General features: G+C 40.6%; 2 protein-coding genes across 5 annotated transcripts; both read right to left on the bottom strand.

Moving 5' to 3' along the window:
* Positions 1-78: 78 nt before the first annotated feature.
* Positions 79-4,603, bottom strand: cplane2 (ciliogenesis and planar polarity effector 2). Of its 3 annotated transcripts, XM_028576541.1 has the most exons (6): positions 3,993-4,602; positions 1,639-1,791; positions 1,421-1,545; positions 1,129-1,268; positions 924-1,017; positions 79-477 (listed from the first exon to the last, which is right to left on the bottom strand). In XM_028576541.1, exons 1-6 carry the CDS (start codon positions 4,105-4,107, stop codon positions 475-477), a joined length of 630 nt encoding a protein of 209 aa, XP_028432342.1. In that variant the 5' UTR covers positions 4,108-4,602; the 3' UTR covers positions 79-474. The 3 variants fall into 3 exon arrangements, with proteins under 3 accessions (XP_028432342.1, XP_028432343.1, XP_028432341.1); XM_028576542.1 differs by having other exon boundaries at positions 79-1,017; positions 4,326-4,603; XM_028576540.1 differs by having other exon boundaries at positions 79-1,017.
* A 4,612-nt stretch (positions 4,604-9,215) lies between these two features.
* On the bottom strand, positions 9,216-21,497 carry epha2a (eph receptor A2 a). Of its 2 annotated transcripts, none has more exons than XM_028576033.1 (17): positions 21,272-21,497; positions 20,337-20,404; positions 18,250-18,886; positions 14,129-14,284; positions 13,687-14,019; positions 12,941-13,068; positions 12,661-12,838; positions 12,438-12,540; positions 12,109-12,161; positions 11,826-11,951; positions 11,540-11,725; positions 11,368-11,429; positions 11,061-11,270; positions 10,707-10,856; positions 10,283-10,476; positions 9,826-9,981; positions 9,216-9,401 (listed from the first exon to the last, which is right to left on the bottom strand). In XM_028576033.1, the coding sequence occupies exons 1-17, from the start codon at positions 21,345-21,347 to the stop codon at positions 9,293-9,295; spliced, it is 2,925 nt and encodes a 974-aa protein (XP_028431834.1). In that variant the 5' UTR covers positions 21,348-21,497; the 3' UTR covers positions 9,216-9,292. The 2 variants fall into 2 exon arrangements, with proteins under 2 accessions (XP_028431834.1, XP_028431835.1); XM_028576034.1 differs by having other exon boundaries at positions 12,109-12,158.
* Between the last annotated feature and the right edge of the window lie 2,500 nt (positions 21,498-23,997).

The following is a 23,997-nucleotide window of genomic DNA, read 5'->3' as shown; positions in this document are numbered from 1 at the left end:
GTTCTAACATTTTTGGTGCTTTTTGGAAGAGGTTAACAGGAATCTGGGGGGGGGGAGGTGTCTCAAACAAAGTGAAACTGTTTTTTGCGCCATTTAATACATAAAAGTGAGAACTTAATTATGCACTTAATTAACCAGCACTCAATGACATGGAGAACACAAAAAATGCAAACTTAATATTACCAAATATAACCAAAGTCCCAGACTGGCTGAATCTCATCACCCTTATTTGTTAGCTCGTCGATTCCTCGGCTGAACCGGAAGTTGTTCTGTCCCTCCTCCGGTGAAGGCTGCCCTGAGGACAGAGCATCAAGGAGGGCTCATCGAGGCGAGGACACACGAGAGCAGCCTTCCCGGAAGCCGTGCAGCTTAAGAAGTTGCTAACAACGCCCCAACAGCTGATGAATTCATGTGACTCTTCAGAGGAAAGGACATCTCATCCCTCTGAAACACACTTGCTCGTCTCCTCTCGCCTCACTACACGGGGAAGGGAAACAAGTGGAGGCTTCAAGGAGGCAATTGTGGCAAAAGTGCTATGGGATGTACCCATAACATGATTGATTCAACACCCTGCTGACATAGGATGGGAGAATTTAAGACCTTTCAGAATCAAAACTCCATCTTGACCGCAGTCATTCTAGTGTCAGAGGGAATGGTCCATTTATCTCAACAGCAGCCTCCATCTCAGCCTGAGAAATCAGAAGCACTCCCAGATCAGCTGCTAAGTGCAATCCCTCAAAGACAGACACCCAGGGGTGAACCTCCCCAGTTAACCTCAACTGCCTCTTTAAAATCATTTTCGGTATGAAAGTAGTCTCTGTCTCCTGCTGTTAATGGTGGCTGGCTGAAACGCAGTCATGATGCCACAGGCTCTCCGCCAGGCAGTTGAGGAGGGGGGCTACATCACCCAGCCCGTCACTAACCTCCCCGCCTACACGCAGCACCGGTAAGCTCCTGGTCTCCTGGAAGTCCCTCACGTCTCTCTCTGCCACATCACAGTGCATGAAAAGGTCAAATCTAGAGGGAACATTAAGGATGAATGCCCATCTCTGTATTAATAGTTATACACGAAGCCCTCAAAACATTTTTATACCCAACTTTCAAGTTTTAAAGAACACAAAAGGATACTTGGTGCCAACCACCAATTTCACAACACGACCCTCAGGTGTCCCAGTCCATTTGGCAATTTGATTTGACAGATCATCAAAGGATGTCCTGTCAGTGAAGGAGAACAGGAAAAGGACTGCGTCCACCTGCTCCTTACAGGCCTGGAAGACAGGGAACAGGGTTGTGGTACTTTTTTTTTTTTTTTTTTTATTATAAATCTAGAATAATACTGGTAGTCTTTTTTTTCTGTTTTACATTAGTTCATAACTCAATGCAATATGCTGTGTGACAACACTTTATATAATAAACATACTGGCAGCAAATGGTCAAATCTACGCAAGACATTCTCTCCACAGTCCCACAGCTGCAGACGGAAGAAAAGCACTCTGCCATTTTCTCTCAGCTTCACTGGCCAATACACCATTGTCGTCTCAATACCTTTTAAACAAGAGATGAATTGGACGAATATTTGTGACCATATTTACCCTTAATTGTATAAATTACTCTAAAAGCAATTGATTCTAGACCTACCTGTGGTTTCATAGTGCATGTTAGGAATATTCAGGCCTGCAAGACGTGCAGTAAGAGCAGTTTTCCCAACTCCACTCTTGCCACAGATGAATATCTTATAGTGAACTGTGTCCACAGCTAAATGTGGGGGCATCACCGGTGACTCCAACAGGCCTGTAAAACAAGTTTTAAAAGGGCCGTCTAAATAGTTACTTTTGTGTACTGCTTGGTATTCATACTTTTCAGTCATGACAGCATCAAAATGGCACGCTGGTCAAAGATCACTGTGTCACTTGAATATAAAAGCATCCAAAGAGCACCTTGTCATGGGACCTTTAAAATTCAGAATTGGAATTTGTTATACAACATGGCAGCATTGAAGTAGCTCCCAAGCTATTATATAGAGCCCCTGAATTAGGTTTGTCTATCATTAGAGATGACCCGATACCATTTTTTGCTTCCCGATACCGATTCCAATACCTGAACTTGTGTATCGCCCGATACCGAGTACCGATCCGATACCAGTGTGTCATAGGGCTGGGCGATATATCGATATTATATCGATATCGTGATATGAGACTAGATATCGTCTTAGATTTTGGATATCGTAATATCGTGATATGACATAAGTGTCTTTTCCTGGTTTTAAAGGCTGCATTACAGTGATGTACTTTTCTGAACTTACCAGACTGTTCTAGCTGTTTTATTATTGATTATTTATCTAAAATCTAAGTGTGAAGATATTTTGCGAGAGAACTGTCAACTCTAGAATATATCGCCGCAATATTGATATCGAGGTATTTGGTCAAGAATATTATATCTGATTTTCTCTATATCGCCCAGCCCTATATTAGAAAATATGGGACGTAGAAATAAGTGCTGAAAATGTGTAGAAGAAAAATTTAACAATTTAAAACGTTGGAAAAAACTAAAACAAACCTTATGGCGCTTTGATTTCATAAAAGGTACTCCTGTTGTTATACAGTATTTATGTTCACATTTTATTGTTATTTGAACAGCTGAGCATTGAACCAGGTGAAGAAACATTTTTATTATTTATTCATTTGATTTTGCAACTGTTCACTGAAATAGCCGGTTTCTATGAAACTACATGTGACATGTCATATTTGGCTTTGACTTTGACTGAACATTTGCTCTCACTTTGCGGAAAAAATATCGGGATATATATCGTATATCGATATTCAGCCAAAATATATCGGGATATGACTTTTGGTCCATATCGCCCAGCCCTAGTGTGTCATATATTTTATTATGTTTTAACAGCTGTATACTACTATCCCTGTATGGATGTGATATGATTTCTATCTACTAACAGATAGACTAACACAAACAATGAACGCCACAGAACTTTCTTTTATTGTCCAGTTTGACAGTCAGTTATAACGGAAGAACATAAATAATCTACTTTAACGTAGATTTTCTTTAGGGCTTTATTACGTGGTATCGGATCGGTGCATAAACTCCAGTACTTCCCAATACCGATACCAGCGTTTTAGGCAGTATCGGATCTCTATCTATCATTTTGTTTATTAAATACTGTATATGTCAAGTGTATGCCACTCTTAGAAATCTCCTACATCTACATTAGACATCACAAATTATTTAACCCTTATGTTGTCCTTCGGGTCCCAGTGACTCAAAGGACAAAACAAGGGTTACGTACTTTTGTTTACTTTGTTGAGAATTGATCTCTAAACCCTGTCTCTTGTAAAGTAAGTAAGTAAAGTTTATTTCTAGAGGACATTTAAACACAGTTTAAGCTGACCAAAATGCTGTACAAACAAGCACTAAGGTGCTGTATTAACCCTTGTGTTGTCCTTTGGGTCACCAAGACACGAAGGACCACACAAGGGTTAAAAAAAAAAAAAACACACCACAATCCTAGGATTTTTTATGCCATCTTGTTTTTAGTGATTTCGTGTTGGTTGTCCAGTTGACAATAGAGGCGGGCTTGTAACATGTCATTTTCTTTACATTGTTCCGTTTTCTCTTTACACAACCTCAAACTCAAACATAAGTTATGACACAATATTCGTATAGCCTCATAAGACAATTAAAAATTATTGTTTACAAATGCTACCCACTCTCCCTACATCTAGAGCCAATAATGACAAAACCCACATAATTTCTTTTTTGGTAGAGATGGAGATTATTGGAAATGCACATGTACCTACCAGCCACTTTTCATACACAATTCATACAGTATGTTTGTTCAAAAATGTTCTGTAGAACACATTTCCTGAAATACTTTGTTGTATAATCAAAGCCTGCAACACTGTTAGCTACATATTAAACATGTGCTGCTTTTGAAAACTGTTTTCAGTGATTCAACTAAAATGGTACCGTTTCCATACCGAAGTGTTTGCGTCTCTTCTTGTGTAGAATTTTGCTGAAATATTCTTTGCTGTCTTTACATCGATGCCAGTCAGCTACTACGATTGATCCGGAGGAAGGAGGAACTTGTGCCATGTTGTTATTTCTAGCTACCTAGTTATGCTAGCTAAAGGTAACGTTAGCGTCACACTGCTAAGGTCAGTTTTTCATAAAAGAAAGTCAGACTGTAGAACTGTAGCGGAAGACCGGTGTTAGTATTGAAATACTGTAAACAGTCTTTTCTCACCATAAAGCGATTTAATAACAACTATTATCGGAAAATAGCATGTTTAATCTCAAAGTGCTGCAGCCACCTGATAAAGTCGTAGAGTAAAAGAAAAAGGCATCCCTTGACAACCGCCGCCGTCACTATATGATGTCAATGCGCCGTCACGTCAACTTCCGTGTTTTACTTTTTTTTCTTCTTCTTTGGGTTTGGGTTTTAATGGAAGTTGTATCCTTAATGTTGACTAACTACTGCCATCTTCTGGATTTAGTTAACGCATACAGTGTCCAGTCTGTCAGAATGTCCCAATAGAAGTGCCATGGATGTATCATGGGATTTGGATTTTCCTCATCAGTCCTGTTCTCATTAGGAAGCCGACCAATCATCTTCCGCCTCGTCCACTTTCACCACATTGCAGTGTGTATGTTCTTTGCTCCTCCTGTCCTTTCTCTCATACACCTAGGCCTACTTCCTGCAACTAACAAGCACATGTAAATATCTGTCCCTTTTTTAGTATAAGGTGCAATGTTTTAAATGTTTGATTTTGAAGTATTCCAAAATTGTTCAGATTAGATTACTTTTTTTGTAATCCAATGGATTTCTTAACTAATTAATAGTTACATAAATTCGCAATTCCGTATCTGCCAGAGCAAATGAAGCATTGAGAATGTCAGATTTGTGTGGTTCCCAGAACTGAAATCTGGGTGTAAAACAGGAAATGAGCTTTTATTTTAGCAGAACTGGTTCAGAGGGCTGGTAGCCTACAGGAGTTACAGGTTGTGGTCAGTGTGTAAACAGTGTGTTGAGAGAAACTGTAAAAAAAACAGTCACGGCTGTGAGTAGGCCTACACTTGAGATATCAAGCCTCATAGAGTTGCAAGAGACTGTTGATAACGGGTCAGTTAATCTGCTAACAAAGGTTGTGTGTAAATATTTCAGGTTTTTGTGCCGTCCGCTGCTGTTTGGCCTTGATTTTCACATGACGTTGACAAGAGCATCATGAAAAATCCCACTTTTTCTACATCATTTGTTGGGTTCAAGTGCACTGGAAGGGGATTCATTTTTCATATTTCTGATAGTAGGCTATGAATGGTGCATTGGTTCGCTTTGCCCACCACCAGAGGGCGCTAAACTCCAGCATTGAATCCTTAAACGCAGGGAGGCGATATGAGGCATTATAACCTGATTATAACACCCTGTGAGCTCTCACAGTCAGGGCCCCACTGCTCTCCATCGTCATGGTCACCGATATGGGGTCCACGCCCGATGGTAGTTTGCATTGGTGGGAAAAAGTGTTTGTGACTGTGCCATCTTCTCCCAGCTGCATAATGTATGAGAACACAAGGAAGGCGTACATTATTGGGGTGGAAAAAGTTACATTCAAAGAATTTGTACACATTTATTTATTATTTAAGCAGGGGAAAATTAGGGTTTGATAACTCAAATTTTAGGCCCTAAGTTAAAGTCACTTTGACCTGTTCTGTAATCCATCTCCAGTAATCCATTAGATTCAAGCCATTACTATAACATTAGTACTTTAGTTCATTTATACGTTGATATTATCTGCATTCATGTTGGCTGTGAAGAATACTCTACAGCCAAAATTCAAAATACTTCTATTAAATGACTTTATATATACTTCCTCTCAAGCCTAATTCAGCAATCAAACAACAGGTCACTTTACTGTTTTGTGGTTACTATACTCAGCAAAAAAAAGAAACGTCCTCTCACTTTCAACTGCTTTTATTTTCAGCCAATTTAACATGCGTAAAACTTTGTATGAACATAAAAAAATTCAACTACTAAGTACTTAACTGAACAATGTTTCACAGACATGTGACTAACAGAAATGGAAAAATGGTTCCCTGAACAAAGGAGGGTCAAAATCAAAAGTCACAGTCAGTATCTGGTGTGGCCACCAGCTGTATTAAGTACTGGGCTCTTCGCTGGCCATGGCAGAACACTAACATTCAATTCAATTCAATTCAATTCAATTTTATTTATAGTATCAAATCATAACAAGAGTTATCTCGAGACACTTTACAGATAGAGTAGGTCTAGACTACACTCTATAATTTTCAAAGCCCCAACAATTCCAACAATTACAGTAATTCCCTCAACAGCATTCCTGTCTTGCAGGAAATTGTGCACAGAACGAGCGGTATGGCTGGTGGCATTATCACGCTGGAGGGTCATGTCAGGATTGAGCCTGCAGGAAGAGTACCACATGAGGAGGAGAACGTCTTCCCTGTAACTTTTGATTTTGACCCTCCTTTGTTCAGGGAACCATTTTTCCATTTCTGTTAGTCACATGTCTGTGAAACATTGTTCAGTTTAGTTCTCATTTTTTTATGTTCATACAAAGTTTTACGCAGTTGACTGAAAATAAAAGCAGTTGAAAGTGAGAGGTTTCTTTTTTTTGCTGAGTATATTACAGATCGGCCATTTACTAAAGCAGGCTGACTGACTGCATGGCTCACCTTCTCCGCATGCACCTCAATCAGGTTGTTGGAAGATGTGATGATAACATCTTCTGGACAAAATTCACTCACATCGACTGTGAACTGAAAAATGTCTCCAATGACCTGGATCTTCCCTGTAGGATATGAGTGGCCTGAAACAGAAATCATTTCCATCTCTCAAATCTTGATGATTACATGACACAAACTGAGAGGCCAGTCCTCAGGTTTCTAACATTCACTGATTTTACACACAAAAAAATCAGGTCAAACATGCTATATGAAAAGGGGAAAAAAAAAACGAATATATATCTATCAATCTTTGTTAATCTGACCTGTAAATTTGCTGTCTCTACAGGTCTGCTGAGGCAGTGATCCTGAATCTTCAGAGAAAATACCTTGACCTTTCTCCATAGAGGCTGAGGAGGTGTTGTGTATGTACGGCCTGGATCCAAGAGAGGTCATTCTAATCTCTCTATATATATATGTGTGTGTGTGTGTGTGTGTGTGTGTGTGTGTGTGGCTGCAGTGGAACATAACACGGATTGTAGATATTCAGTGTGTTAGAACGGTTGTTGAACTGTTGTCAGAAGGTCCAAAATGTCTAGCCACACCCCAGACTGGCAGCATATAAGTCTTTGTGGTTGTGTGTGAGAAAGGGCGTGGAGCTGTTTCTGTGTGAAGGAATAAGCTATAATTATCAGGTGCGATACGGATATTGTCATTCACAGCTAAAAGTGTCAATATGAAGCAATAAAGTAGCTTTCAGATCAAATTTAATTGGGCTTTTTAAGGCTAAATCAGCAGGATTTGTCACGGAAATGACACTATACTAATGCATTTTCAGTGAAAACCTTGTGTGACTGTTAAATGATGGAGCAGAGTTGTGTGTAGGTGTGACATTCTGCTCCACCGTGGCAAAGTCACTGAGGTTGATCAACTGAGTCTGGATGACAGGCGTCACCAAAACAATTGTAAAGAAAACCAAACTGTTAAGATAGATAAAAAGATATATGAAATTTGTTTTTGATTTGCACCAGTCATGGTAAAGTAAACATAGTAAGTGGCCAGAGGGTGGTGTCAGAAGAAAGGCCCTAAGCAACCTATGTCAGAAGAGTTCATCATGTTTTTTGAGCAGGGAAGTGTTAAGAGCTATATGTGGCAGTATTGCATAGTTTATTTGTGAGAGGTTGGTGTAAGCAAAAAGGTCATATTAGGTCACATGTATATCTTTGTTGAGTGAGCAAATGTATGAAAAGTGAGCTAAGAAAGATGTACGGAATAGGATTAGGGCCGCCTGTCAAAATTGTATTTGAGTTTTGATGTTAAAGTCAGCATTATGAAGAAACAAATACTCTATTTCTAATATTCTAATTCTAAAAATGAAGTCAGAATTCTGAGATTAAACTCAAAACTCATGCGGCCCTAATCCTCTTCTGTAAAAAAGTATACAGTTTTTTATTTTTTCTAAACATTTAGGCTAGAAGTAATTCAACTGTAGCTAATGGCTGTCATATACTGTACATCAGTGTTTTCATCACTGTTACCATCCTAGTTTCACGTAATAGCTGATTATGAGCACAAGTATTTGGTCATAAACTGAAGTAATGCACAAATTACATTTTTAACCTGATGATGGTGCTAGATGCTCACAAAGACTGTACATGTCTGTAACATATTTTATGGCAATCCATCCAATAGTTGACAAGCTGGCGCTAAAGAGTCAGGGGAATCACCAAAGCCAGTGGGGTTCATCCTCTGGGGACCATAAATGTCTGTTCCAAAGTTTATGGCAAGATGAGATATTTGAGATATTTCAGTCCAGACCAATTAAAAAAGAAATACTTGTTGACTACTAAGTACAAGAAAGTAATCCAGTCACAAGGAAACACCGATTTTATTTAAACACAAAAATACACTGCCTGACAAATATGCACCAGATCAGTTATTTCTTATGTAACAAATGAGATAAATACAAAATAAAATAAATATTAAATAAAAATGGACACTTGTAATAAGACATGATGTAAACAAACAAAAGACTTGAAGAAAACGCATCATGGGACTAACTACTAAACATAAGAATGTGTGATTCGTTGCCCTGAGTGGAATAATCATTCCAAATTTAATAAGTCTCATTGATCATAACATAAATGTAGAAAAACAAAACAGATTTAAGGATCCAGAAACACTGGCAGGATAAAGTGAGTGCTTGGAAGAAAACGCCCTTAAATCATAAAGAGCATTAAATATGTCAGTCAGTCATTCAGCGAATACAAACCAAGCACTCTCACATTGTCTCACATTTTGCACTTACTTTTATAATTGTTTCATTTACTACATCACACAATTTGTTTATGTTCAAGATATAAAACATTTTTTACATAAAAGATAAATTATTTGTCTTCTGTTATTATAAAGTACATAAGTGTTTTTGATCTCAGTCCTGAGTGGCTTGGAGGGTCCTCTTCAGTCGCACCACAAAACAACCCTGCAGTGTAGCTCAGTTTCAGCCCCCCTCCCACTTCAGTCCTCCTCGTGCGTGAGTGAAGTGGCATGGCCGGTCAGTGCGCTTTGATTCGGAGGAATGCTTAGATCACACACTGAACACGCTGAGGGAGCTTGTCTCGTCTTTCAGACCCAGGATGCTGTATGCTATCCTCTTCATGTGACCGGGCAACCGAACTCCAATATTCCTGATGTCTCTGAAAGGACACGTTGAGATAAATGATACCATTTTCAGTGGGCTAAAAAAAAAAACAACAAAAAAACAACAACAAAAAAAAAAATACAACATGGACTCTCTCTAATGAATTACCAATTGAAATAGTGAGCTACAAGTTGTGGATCAACTCTTGAAATATCTTGTACATCTGACTGAGCTGTGGGGGTACATCAGATTAAAAGAAGGAAAAAAAAAAAGGCCACTGCTGTAGAAGTTATGGCAGTAGAATGACAGGAATGACATGGGCAGAGGCGGAGTGGAATAATTTCTGCATTCACAAACTGGATAACAAATGTTCAAGCTGAGAGCTGAATGCTTTCTCTGTGTTACTACAACATGTGGCCTGGTGCCAGATGAATCAGCGCAGTGAGGAAGGGCTGCACCTGTGCCATGTGTGCACTTACTCATGCCTCAAGGCGAGCACCTGCTCCATGGTCGTGATCCCAGCGCGGGCGAAGCTATCGCTGTACTGGTTCATTTTGATGGACTCCAGCCACTCGGGCACCGACCTGAACGTAGTGCCGTCGCAGCCGCTGGTGCTGGGCAGGCGGATGGACACGCTGCGGGCAACAACGTCGATTTTGGATTACTCATCATTTACTGCTGACATTTACTTTACTGTAAAGTAATTCTCCACAGAATTCATTATTCTCCCGAGAAGATTAGTTTCTTTTATAGTAGTTCTTCTAAATTTTGTCTCTTTCACTTTGTTACCAAATCATGAACTTTAATAAAAAAAATATTGTTCATACCAGGAAGAAGCTCATGCCTTTGAGAGGGGAATATGCTTCAATAACTAATGATTAACTGTGCTGAATGTAATGTATTTTGTTTATGGACTTGTATATATATAGTTCATACCGTGGATCAAAGTCAGCGATGGTTTTCAAAGACTCTGGGCTTTGGAGCAGCTTGTCCAAAATGTTGACGATGTCCGAGAAGCGAGGTCGTTTGGAGCGGTCGTTCTGCCAACACTGCAGCATGAGCTGGTTGATAGCGGATGGGCAGTCCATTGGAGCAGGAAGCCTGAAGGCCTCGTTGATAGCCTTCATGACCTGAGGAAGAGTGAAGGCAGCGCTTAGATCTGAAGTATATTTATGAGTGTAGTGACAGACTCGGTCTGAAAAACTGCTGTGTTCGTATGTTGACATTAAGAGTTCATTTGAAGAGGATGGTGAGAAACTCCGTGGTTATACACACAGTAAAGTTTGACCTACACAGGCCAAAACAATCCTTCAGCTCAACTGTTAAGAGCTAGAAAGACAACGGGATATCTGAAACATACCTCATGGTTGCTCATGTTCCAGTAGGGCCGTTCTCCAAATGCCATGACTTCCCACATGACGATGCCGAAGCTCCACACGTCGCTGGCTGAAGTGAATTTCCTGTAAGCGATGGCCTCGGGGGCCGTCCAGCGGATGGGGATTTTACCTCCCTGACAGAAGACAAACATTAACAAATCATATTAATGGGTGAAGGGAGAGGAAACACAAGGCGCTGAAAGACCAACACTTTAGATTGGACACTTGAGAGTGAAAATACCATTAACAGTCTGGCATTTGTTACTAGAAAAAAAAAAAAAAAAAAGGGTTGTTCACTTTATGCTTTTAGGCTGTGAAATGTAGCGGTTAAGACTTACTCTTGTTGTGTACGTGCCCTCAGCATCATCCTCCAGCACACGAGAAAGCCCAAAATCAGACACTTTACACTCCAGGTTGCTGTTAACCAGAACGTTTCTTGCTGCCAGGTCCCGGTGAACGTAGTTCATATCGGCGAGGTATTTCATGCCAGCAGCTATTCCACGCAGCATCCCCACCAGCTGATATGACGAAATCTCTCCATCACGGTCCTAAAAAAAAGGGAAAAACACATATATATGAATACATAATATCAAGTTTAAGTGTCTGAAGTCATTTGACCTTCCTTGACTAAATGCATGCACCTACCTTCAGATAGGTGTCAAGAGCTCCGTTCTCCATGTATTCAGTCACTATCATGGCATGCTTGACTGAAAATGTTAAACAAAACATTATGTTTAGTGAAAGAAAAGTGTACAAGAGGTCGATTCAAATAAGTTGAGAAGGATTGTTTGGCTCCTCTCTGAGATTATCAACTCACATTTGGTGACAACTCCCTCCAGGCGGATGATATTCGGGTGCGAGAACTGACCCATGATGCTGGCCTCGCTCAAGAAGTCCTGCCTCTGTTTCTCGGAGTACCCCGGCTTCAGGGTCTTGATCGCGACGGCCACCTCCCCTCGCCTGGGAGTCTTCATCACGCCCCAAAACACTTCCCCGAACTCTCCTGATCGGCGAACGGACAGCAGGAGGAAACGTTAGAAACTGTGCTCTAACATTTTATTAAATGAAAGACCGGTGATTTAAAAAAAAAAAAAAACACTTACCAACACCGATGACTTTTTGTTTGCTAATGGCACTGGGGTCAATTTCTGTGACAAACTTCTGGATGGCAATGTTAGGGTCCTCATACATGTGTGGATCAATGTAAGTCTTCAGAGGCTTGAGCTGATCTAAGGAGAGGAAATAATGTCCAGTTTGTTAGGCTAAATAATGACTTAATGAACAGTTATTATTATTATTATTATTATTATTATTATTATTATTATTATTATTATTATTATTATTATTATTATTATTGTTGTTGCATGTACAGAATGGTTTTCTAACCTGTTGAGAAGTAGGGATCTTCAGGTCCTCCCCTACCACGAGAGCTCAGTCTTCTGAAAGGAACACAAGAAGAATCACTACTAAAGGACTAAACGGAATACAGACTGGCTTTTTAGTAATTGCAGGTCAGTCTCCGCTGAAAAAGACCAAGGCTGTATTCAATAGCAGCACCAGCTATTACTGATAAACCCTCCCTGAGCGGTCATAGCAGAATAGCTTTAATTTACTGGAGCTTGTGGCACATAATCACACAGTCTGTAGGTGTGTAGACAACATTTATCTGAATGACACAGGCGTTGGATGTGGATATGAAGCATGTTGTTACCAACCGTCTACGCAGCAGCACAACGGCCACCACAACGAGAAGAATAACTGCTACCCCGACTACAGCTCCCATCACCATGGCCGAGTTGTTCTGGATCTGAGACTCAGCTGCGCAAAGTCACAGAAAGAGAAACATTTCATTAACACAAGTGTGTGAAATAAAAGTTCATACAGAGAGAGAGAGACATTTGAGAAAATAGTTGCATCTTCTGTAGATTTAGCTGGTACCTAATGGGGAAGTTAGGAACTCGTGCTCCACACTGTAGCTGCCGGGGTGTCCTTCAGGACTCAGTGCCTGGACCCTGAACATGTAAGTAGTGTCTGGGGTGAGGTCATTTATCTGGACCGAACTTTTCTCCAAAATCAGGACTGTGTAGGTGGTCACGTCACGCTCACCCTCGTCATCCTGCGAAGAGGAAAAGTGGGTGGATTAGAATAAGGTTGGAATAATGTACAACTTTGAACGAGGGAACGAGAGGCAAAAAGAGCACAAAGCACTCGGTCTTACTTTTCTGCGGTACATAAGCTCATAGCGGTGATTGATGTGGGCTGGAGGCCTGCGAGACAGAGTCCAGGACAGAGACAGACTGGTGGGGCTGCGATCATCCAGATGGATCAACGTCACCTTGGGGGGATCTAACGGTCGGTGAGAGACAGAAAGCAAAATAATGGTTAGAGACTTATCATAGTCTTTGGAAAAGGACATTTGGAAATGGAAGCCTTTGGGATTTAGTGGGTCACACTGAATTCCTCTTTGTGTAGTAAGCCCTTCTTTTTTGTACAGTAGTTTTTACTGACAAATACAATATTACATATAAAAAAAAAAACACTAACTCTAAAAATATCTGGAGACAACAGACCCTCTTTAACATCTCAAAAAAAAACATTAAAATTGTTTTATCACCTTGATACTTCCTGACTTCTCCTAATTTCATGAGAAATGCATATAAAACATAATTTTAAACAGATGACATTTTTGACCAGTACAGAAAAATAATGAAGTTGTATGTATACTGCCATGTACACATTCAGTTTGTGGCCAGGGGAAGGATTACCACTTCAGTACTTTTCTACATATTGGGTTTTCAAAAAGGTTTTTGCTTGATTTCACAATTATCATTATCACACATACAGCAGTGGGGTCCGTGGGATCCCAAACGATTAGGAAGTAAAGCCAATTAGATCAGAACACAAGGTTACATCAAAGCAAAAGGATGAAAAAAAAAAAAAAGCTTTTCGTGTGACCGAGCTCACCTGTATAGTCCAGAGCAGTGGTGATTCTTGCGATGGGCTGGTCAGTACCGAACTGGGACACACCGCTGTGAGCCTCCACTGTGAACGTGTAGTTCAGATGAGAATCTAGGTCACCGACGACGACCGTGGAGTCCTGCAGGTCCGCAGGTCCTGGCTCAAAACGGATCTTCTCGCCGCAGGGGACACACGAGCCCCCGTCGCAGTGCTCGCACACCACACTGTAGGTGAGGTCTCTGCGGCCCCCGGTCACCAGCGGCGGGCTCCAGGACAGCTGCAGCCGGCCCTCTGATGACAGGGTGGTGGCGGTCAGGTCACGAGGGGCACTGGGTGGAGCTTGGGGAGGAAGTACACGACACAGACCAGTTAGCCTAATCTTCTGACCTGCCTGTAATGAGCTAAAAGTTGACTTTGTCGGTAATGTGACAGTGAGTGTGGTTGTTACCAGAGCAGGGTGACGTAGGAGGGTCCGAAGGGGAGCGGAAGAAACCTTCCTCACATTGGCATTCGGTGGCACCGGCTGCGGAGGGCTTAGTGTTATCAGGACAAACCTGACATAACTCACTCGAGACAGATGGCTTGAAGTAGCCTGGTTTGCATTCTGTGTGAGAGAAAGAAGGTGTGTGTTAGTTTAAGCTCGACATTAGGAGGAACTGTGAAACAGACAAACGCAGAAAGGAAGGACTGATCTAAATGCAAACAATGAAGCGGTCTTTGTAATACCAGCCCGTTCCAACTGACAGGAAGCATTTGTTGTAAGTAACCTATAATCACTGAGGCTTTGTATCCAGACGAATGAAAAAGGGATTTCCCAGACGACCTGCCTCCACTTGCCATTTTCGCCTGAAGGCCTAATCTCAGGTCACACTGCCAGCGTCAACCGGATGACACCAGGTGATCTGATCTGCCTTTCCCCTGTGAACTCCCAGCTCATATTCTCTGGCAGATAATATATCTGTTTTTGCCAAAGGAAATGGCACCTTGGACACGGGTAGAGATTTGTGACGGACATTTCAGCACACAGATAAACAGCCTTCCAGGGCATGAGAGGTTAATGAACGTGCAGAGTGGACAGAAACCAGAGCGCACAAGCTGCACTTCAGTCTGAGGCTGATGTTTCCTCCCTTTCTTCCTTCCTTCCTTCCTTCCTTCCTTCGTTCCGCTAACCCCCGACACCAGTCGCAAATTACAGCATCCAAGGTTGAATAGTTAGAAGATGAGAGAATCAGGAAAGAGGAAAAGCTGCTGGAGACGAGTATGATTTTCAGTGCGTTTATGGAAACAGACGCACATACTTTAAAAGGGCTCCAGCACAGTAAAAGAACGGATCTTATGAAAGATCTCCTCTCTCTGCTTTCATTCTGCTGTCTCTCTAGGGAGGAGCCTTTCATCTGGCCCCTGTGCTGGTGGCCGTTGAGATGAGGTCGAGTGAACCCTGGATTTAAGACGTGGTCGCGTTACTTTGCCATTCAGGCAGAAGGACCTTTGCCCTCCAAGTATTGCCGCAATGGAGGAGAAGGAGCAGGTTGAGTTTGAGTAGGAGGGCTAAAGATGAATGGATGGATGGATGGATGGGGGAGGGGGGTAAAGGTCTGGAGCACCAACAGAAGTTCTCTCTGGGGAGTCACTTGGTGGCAGTGGGGGTGTAGCGGAGGCCTTTCAGTATAAGAAAAGGGGGCCAGCCCATTTCATCTTGAGCTGCAGCAGCAGGACCTCTGTCACGTACCAAAGAAACTCCAGCCCCATTCATCTATTGTCTCCGAGATTGGACAGAGTGGTGCCGTAAATATGTTGCTTTACTCATTATACAGCTCGTTAATGGCGGCATAGGTGCTGAAAACAAACACTGTTAATGCAAACTTTGGAAAACGATGGTTTACGATTACTTTTGGAGTTTTTAGCATCATTTTGTTAATCTAATTTAATATAATATATATAAAATTATATATAATATCGTTTTCATTTGATCTAAAACTTTCATTCAACCAACTCATATTTTCCCATCTTGATGGAAATTGTTCTAATTGTCCCACACTCCTTTTTGACTACGACACACATATGAAAAGGACTTATGTTCCGCACCAGTGCATCTGTTAATTGAATCTGTTTCGTGCTCTTTGTGTCGGCCCATTGTTCTAATGACTGGGAACACGGATTAGGGAGCTCGTTGCGTGTGTTAACGACCGGATGAAAGAGGCAAATGGAGGCAAAGCGGGGTATGTCATTGGTTAACAGCTGTCCTGTTGCTCTACTAATCCTCTTGACTAAATTACACTCCACACCTAACTAAGCACCACCCTCAAAACTAACCACCCTCGTGGACCAACTGTCGACTGACTCCCCACCCTCTGACTCCGACCAAGGACAACCTTCTTATTTGTGTCAGTCAGCATTCCTCCTCATCTCACTTTACTTCCTTTTCCCCACAACAGTTGTGCTCTTCGGTGGAATGCACATGCAGGCTAAGGATATCACTCTCTCTAGTGAAATGGAAATAGGGAGTTGGAACAAACAACAGCATAATAATTGTGTTTAATGAATAAAATTTATGTATTAAAACAGGTTTCCTGCATCCTTATACTGAGGTCATCCCCCCATAAATATTTCCTGTCTCTTATAACTTCCGCTTCAGGTGCTCGGCTCAGAGTCCACCTGTGGTCAGAAACCTCAAAGACTGAAACATTCCTCTGCCATGACTTTCTCCCCTCCTTCCCCTATTTAATCGGTCTTCATTTTTACAACCTCAGTGCAAGACTCACTCTTTGAAGCACTGTACTTATCTATCAATGATATGCAGGGCTGCAACTAACGATAACTTCAATCAACTATTAGCCTAATCTTAACAACTAATAGATTATTTGTTCGGTGTATACAAAGCCATGAAATAGTGAAGTTATTGTCATAACTGTCTAAAACCTAAAGTGACGTCTTTAAATGTGTTGAACAACAGTCCAAAAGACTAAGAGACATAAGAGTCAGAAAAAAGAAAAGTAGAAAAATCCTTATAATTGAAAAACTAGAATCAATAAATCTTTTTTTTAATTATTTTTAGAGAAAAAAAAAAGGACTTAAACAATGACTCAATTATCAAAATAGTTCCCAACAAATCGCTCAATTCTTTAAGCTGGTCAAAGCTGTTTCATAGGAAATGACTCCAAGAGGAGACCAAACTCTGCCAGTCAAGGTGACTCGGACCATCGGGAGTCATAAACCGCAGCCTGACTCAGTCTAACCTCTTATAGGCGTGTCGGCCCCATCCCTGTAATCTGTGGTTCCTGTTGCCCTAGCAACTGGCGCAAAATAAATACATGCAAAGAGAAGACGCACCACTCAGGTAGTTATTCTGACACGTTCACACGGCCCCTTCCTTTAGTCAATCAGTGGTGCAGGTGACGCGAGGGTGAAAGAATTCCTTTCAAAAGTCCCCGCAGCATACGGTGCCCTTCCTCCCTCCTTCCTCCTTCCTCCTTCCTCTTCTCTCTGTACCCTCTCTCCTCCCACGTTTCCTCCCGACAGCTCAACACACACCACACCCGAGAAAGCCAAAGACAAATTCCACACAAAAAGTAGGAGCACATACAGTAGGAGCGCTGCAGTTATGTCTTTTACTGTACACATTGGTTTGTTTTTTAGATGTACTCACAGGTCTTTCTTGAGGGCAGTACATAGTTTTACAAAGTTTTTGCATACTTAACCTTATTATAGGTGTCACTCATATGAATAGACAAAAGCTTAAACCTTTAACAGTTTGTTCCCAAATTGCTATTAGCTTTCAATTATATGTATATTTGTTTTTTACTAAATTATTTTTAGTAACTATTAAACTACCTGCCTATAATTATCTGAATGGTAACATTTTCCTTATTTTATACTACATGCCAATACTATAAAGAATGTGATATGCACTAATCTTCATAGTATACGGCATGTGCAGTTTGTATGCAATAAGTGAATGTACTTTGCTCTTTTGGAAAGATGATGTAAGCTTGAAATCTCTTCCAAAAGAAATAACTAAAATATGTATACAAAGATTTAACACTCAATTATTTTAGTTTAAACTTTTTTTGAGCTTTAAAATTAGCTCTTGAATTTTCTACTGAGCAGTGAATTGTGGAATTGGGACACTGTACATTATCACCTCCAGGCATTGCCCTAGCCATAAAACCTCAGCCCAGCCCCATTCCTGAGTCCTGAGAAAAAGGCAGTGGAGAGAATGAGCTATTGGCCAACAGATAAAGAGACGAAGCATTGACGGGAGACTATCTAGATCACATGGAGCAATCTGTGGTTGCCGTAAAATCCAAACAAAACAAACAGGTTTAGACATCTTCCCCGTTTCCTCCCTTTCCAATGCTCATCCTGCTGTACCTGACCCACTTCATATGACAGAGATAGTGTTTTTGTGAAAGACTTCCAAACAAACCAGACATAATTAACATTCCTCTGCGCTCATTCCACACACTTTGCCAAAAGTAGTGACTGGAAGAGTTTAATTTACTACAACTCCCCTGGCAACGCAAACACGTCTCAGTTGAGTGCGTGGCATATTTCTGGCAGTGTGCTTACCTTGGCAGGAGTCCCCAGTGGTTTCATAGCCGGCGAGACACTGGCACTGGCCCACAGGAACCACCCATTCACCCTCAGCTGTACAGTAGATGCGTGGGGTGGCCTGACTGACGGCGTTCTCCACGCAGGCTCCCTCCACCTCCCTGAGAGCATCCGCCACGGTCTCCGGGAAGGCCGCCAAGCTCTGCACTGTGGATGGGCATGTCTTGTAGTACACTCTGACAGACAGCAGCGCCACACAAGCGCCCATGTCCTGAAAAGCCAGGTAAAAGCCCTTCCTAGACAGAGGCCCCATGGTCCTCGTCTCGGTGTTGACCTTCAGCAAGCGGCCCCGCGTGACCTCATCAGGAGCGATTGTGGCCACTTTGCGGAACTGGCCTTTGCGGAAGTTGGTTCCCACGTCGGCATCAGCCTCCGAGATGAAAAGGTTGAAGGTTTCTTTGCAGGCGACGGAAGCGCCATCAAAAGTGTTGCAGTCTCGCACAATAAAACGGAGCTCCACAGAGACTCGGGTCGTCCCCGGGCGACGCTGGATGAATGTTGTGCGTAACCAGTTGTCCTGTTCAGTAGAGTCTATGCTGCAAACACTGTAGGTATAGAAAAGTGAGCCGTTCACCACCGTCTGGACTATCTCCCACTGTAGAACAGAAAAAAAAATAAAGAGAGAGGAGAGGAGAGGGATTAGTTTAAGAGCAAAACTCACTGTTACCAAGCTACAATAATTAAAAGGACCCGTTTTATTGATGAGACACCTCTTCTTTCATGCTGACTGAGAAGCTCATTAAGCGCAGAAATGAGCTGGAGCTTTTTTTTCCACAAATTAAGATTATTGGCCTGGACATGTGCCGTGCTCACGACGTGTGTGGTTTTCCACTAACACACAAGGGTGCATGTGTGTAAGACGCACACAAATCCAGCAAATGCTACTGTAGACTACCAACCAACATTTATGGCAGTTAAATGAGCTTCATAAGCACAGTGGCAGCAATTAAGACTTTTTTTAAGAGAGGGAAGCAATGACGAGCAGAAAGATTAAAAGCCTCCATTTAACATTAAAATGTAACACCTCATGGGTTAGCAGTACTGGTGTGTTTCAAGGAATAAATCAATGCTTAACTTAGACCAGTTGTTAGAAAAGAGAAGCAAAAACATTGGCATTGATTCAAAGAGAGGCATCGTCAATCATTTAAGTCAGTGATTTTCACATCTTAGCTCCTCTATATTTTGGCCAAATTAAATACTGCATTTCCGGCAATTAATAATTACTATCCAAACTTCAATCGTCTACTTAGACAGGTTACACTGCATTTAGAACATAAATCGTTTAAAATACTTTTTCACGCTGAAGCCACGACCACATATTGCAAATAGTCATCCGTGGTACAAATTTAAGTGCAGTGTGAGAAAGTTGGAATAGAACAAAGCAGAGCTTGATGGACAAGGGGAAATCCTATCTGATAAAACAAGAACCTTAGATCTTTGAGAACGTAAGAAGAAACGCGGCCCACAGTGGAAGTGGCCATGTCCTGTGGCTTTTTTTAGATGGAAAGCCACTGAACTATAGATAGAGGGATGGTTCTCCACACATGAACCAGTTTTTTTTCTCTTTTACTTATGTCTACCCACAACTGGACAGATCATCTTGCTGCTGTTATTTCTAAATTCTGAGAGGAATCACAGGGAAATCCTAAAATGCTGTTTTATGGTTTAGTGTTGGAATAAAAACAATCTCCTACAACTGTGTAAAATGTACATCAATACTGTAAATTTAAATGTAGGTTAAACCATGACATTTTAATGGCATTCATCAAGTTCTTCATGAAAGGGTAGCGTTAACACAAGACTAGCTGAGCTCTGCCAAACCTCATTGTGCTGCCACTCATCCATTTCTCCCAAAGAACTTTTTTTAGTAGACTGAATGAGCAGAAAGAGGCCCTTATGTTATGGTTCCTAAATATTATTCAATTTCTTACATCGACTAATCTTCCAATCTGCCTTTTTTTCATTTGTTGTCTTACTCAGCGAAAGAAAGTTTCAAGTCTTGAACCTGAAGTCTTAAAAATGCCTGTCGAGGTATAAATACTCACTCCGTTCTCAAATGGCATCGTCAACCACCCCAACTCGGATCCTGAAGCTCTCATATCCAGCAATACTTCTACAGAAAGAAACAGAAAACATATGCCATAGTTACAACAAATACAGAAGCAACTAATGACACCTGATGCATCTATCTATCTATCTATCTATCTATCTATCTATCTATCTAAAACATAACATATAACATTTGGCTGCTTATGTTTTGCAGACCTAATACACCCCTGGCCCAAACAGTGTAGGCTGTATATTTTTATTTGTTTATAAGGCTGTTAAATAATTATAAAATGACTATGATTTGACTGTACAATTAAATTCTGTGACTTGATCTCCGGGGCCAACAGCTTTATGGGGAACACATGCCATGCTTTGACAGTCTAATCAAGCATGTCGGTCTGATTCAGATCTTCATTGACCGTGTCCTCCAGGTCCAGCATACAGGACTAATAATGTCTGAGAAAGGCGTGGGCAGTTCAATTGCCATGACGAGAGAAGTACATGAATCGGCACCACAAGTGAAACAAATCGTCTGACATGTTAAGGCATCTCACAGGTGCCCTTTAACCCTAAATTGACAAAGGCCAGTAAAAACAAATAAGTAATTCACTCAACAGCAACAAAAAATGATGCATATTGAAAAAAAAAGTGATAACCCGATCTCTTTGATCATTTAAACTATTCTAGTTTAGACAACGTTAAAGGGATTAATTAAAAGAGGCATATCATGTTTTATGTAGGCTACAGAATAAAACAAAAACAGAAAAGAAAACTTGTATAGCCATATGGCTAAGCAATTTTGACAAACAATTTAAAACAAAAGTAAAACTTAAAAGCAGGCTATCAAATTCCAACCTTCTGACTCACGATGTGCGGTTAAGCTAGGCTACACTTTTATTTCTTTTTACACAACGTGTGAAAAAGTACTTACGTTCTTTCGACTGGAGGCTGATAAACACTTGACTGATGAATAAAAACGAGAACAAGTTAACCCGACGGCGCTCCATGATTCCATACAAACTTTATATAAGTCGTGGTTTTATATCCCAAAGTTTCTCTTCTCTCCTCAGTCCGTCTCACTGAGTCCACTTCTCCAAATATTTCACTCTACTGGCTGAGTGAGCACGAGCACACAGCCCATTGAGAAACAGGTGGCGTCATCGGCCCGCCCCGCGCGCTTTGGAATGTGTTCGACGAATATGGTAATGAGGGGGCGGGGCCAGACCTGTTCGACCGCACCTGTTTCATTGAGAAGGATGTAGGCCTAGGCCTTCATTAACTAAACTGTCATTGTATTGATTTTTTTTAAACGTTTGCTTAATTAATACATCGATATTGTATTTAATTAGTAAATCAACGTCAAATCAAACTCTATGTATATTCTACATATCACACATAAAGTCCAGCTAACTCATGTTAACAACAACAAAAGCTAAATGCAAAAGATTAAGTAGCCTAATTGTTTAAACATGTTGCAAGTGTGTCAAGCTGTGATGGAAGTACACAGATTACTTAGGTAAAAGTAGAAATACTCCAATGTAAACCAGCGTTTAAGTAGGCTATTAAAGTAAATGTAGGCTACAGTGGTGGATATCAGCACAATGTTCAAGTTTGTATTATTCACTCAAATGAAAAAAATGACTTAGCTAAAAACACATGGGCCTAATAGATTTTATTACATATGCATTGTATCTAGCATTGGTGAGGTGGAGCTAATTCTAAGTACTTCACATACTTTTGGGTAGTTTCAATTTATCATTCTTTAGCAATTGATCATCAGTTTTCTAAATAAAATATTATTCTGCAGAGTAACTAGTATGGTACAACTATAACAATATGCAAGAAATACATTTTGTGGTGTAAAACATACAATATTTCCCATTGAAATACATAGTGGAGTACAAGCATAAAGTACCTACATTTGTAAAGAACCCCAACTCTTAAATTAAGAATGCTACTAAATGAATAAATGAATCTCCATAGACATACAGTACTAAAATGGGAATGGAAAGTAAAATTCAAGTACCACAACATTGTACCTAAATATATGTAGTTACTCTCCATCACTAGTAACCAGTACAATATAGTTTAAAACTTATTACAATATTAAAATAAATATGAAGCATTTTAAAGCTATAGTGCGTAGTTTCTGTCGCACTCATGAAGAATTCTAAGTAATGACAACAACACTGTTGCCCCCCACCCCTCCTCCACACAGTTGCTAGTAGCCAAGAAGGACACGGAGGATTAAAAAAAACATGATGGAGTCTTCAGAAGAGGTAATTATCTTCACTCGAACTTCTGCGCGGGAAAGTCACGGGACGACACAATCTTCTGAACATAGCCATTCTGAGAAATACAGAGAGAGAGTTGTGTGGAGCTGATAGTCGCTTTGTAGCAACTCATTTGGCAATGGCTTGAATGTAACAGACGTACAATAATATCCAAAAGTTATGCACTAAAGCTTTAAATATGATTTTCTCATGGTGAAGTAATATAGTATTTTTTAAAACGTGTGTCTTGTGCTTTTCTTTTAGGCCTATTTTTATGGATTGTATTCAAGTTAATATACATGTTCTCATGGACCTGGCTGCAAGGAGAATGTGCGGCAATACACTTAACTGAACACAGTTGCATTATCAAATGTTGAACTGCATTTTTTAACGAAGCATTTGTTTTTGTTTTTAAATGAAGTGTTTCAGATTTCATTTGAGTCTTCCATTGAGGTTCTTTGCATCTGTATGAACTGTAGCTTTGGTGTCTCGCACATGGCATAGGAATTTAATTAAAGCTAGCGCACCAAGCTGTACGATAGAATGGATGTAAATAATCCATTCTACTCCTGCTTGGGTACATTTGCACTTGGTGTTTAAATATACATTTCGAAAGCTTCTTGGATGTTTTATCTGTGCTGGAATCTTACGTTCTGGTTTTAAATGTTTCAAACAGTACAAACATCTTGGCTTTTCTAGACTTTCAAAATGAAAGAGTGTTTAAGCTGGACAATCTTTTTTGGACTGTCTTCCAAATAATTGCATGAATCCTCCACTTCTCATCCAGGACTTGTCTTTCCCACGACTGGTAAAGGAGGGGTCAAGTGGGAGGGGGTGGTCTGGTATGAATATATGACTACTAATGAGACACTCCTCATAAAGAACCTTACAATTTGGGTATGAATATGTGACCACAAAGAAGATCTGACAATAGCATCACCTAGCAACTCTTATCTGGAGGAATTTCAGAGTCAAGTCTTCTCTGTGAAGCGCCGTGTACTTGGAAAGAAGAGCCCCTCGATTTCAGAGCCAAACACAGGCAGCCACTCTGACAAAGAACCCCCAAAAAATCAACTGAAGAGGCGGACATTGTCTTGTCCAACGTTACCATACACAGACATTAATCACACAACAGACAGAGTGAAAGATGTTGGTGAAATAATAGATTAACAAGTTAACTGTGGGCTGAATTATGGCTTTCTGACCTTCAAGTGACAATTACTTACTTGCAAACACAAATTGTAGTTTAACGTGATATAGTATAACATAAGCATTAGTATAATTCCAACAGGATGGGAAAAGAAGAAGAAACATATTAATCTAATGAGAATTAATTTGTCTTTATATATATATATATATATATATATATATATTTTAACGGATG

This window comes from Perca flavescens, chromosome 4 (genome assembly GCF_004354835.1).
Source record: "Perca flavescens isolate YP-PL-M2 chromosome 4, PFLA_1.0, whole genome shotgun sequence".
Taxonomy (NCBI): domain Eukaryota; kingdom Metazoa; phylum Chordata; class Actinopteri; order Perciformes; family Percidae; genus Perca; species Perca flavescens.
Note: the sequence above shows the minus strand (reverse complement) of the source record. Positions and strands in the feature narration are given on the sequence as shown.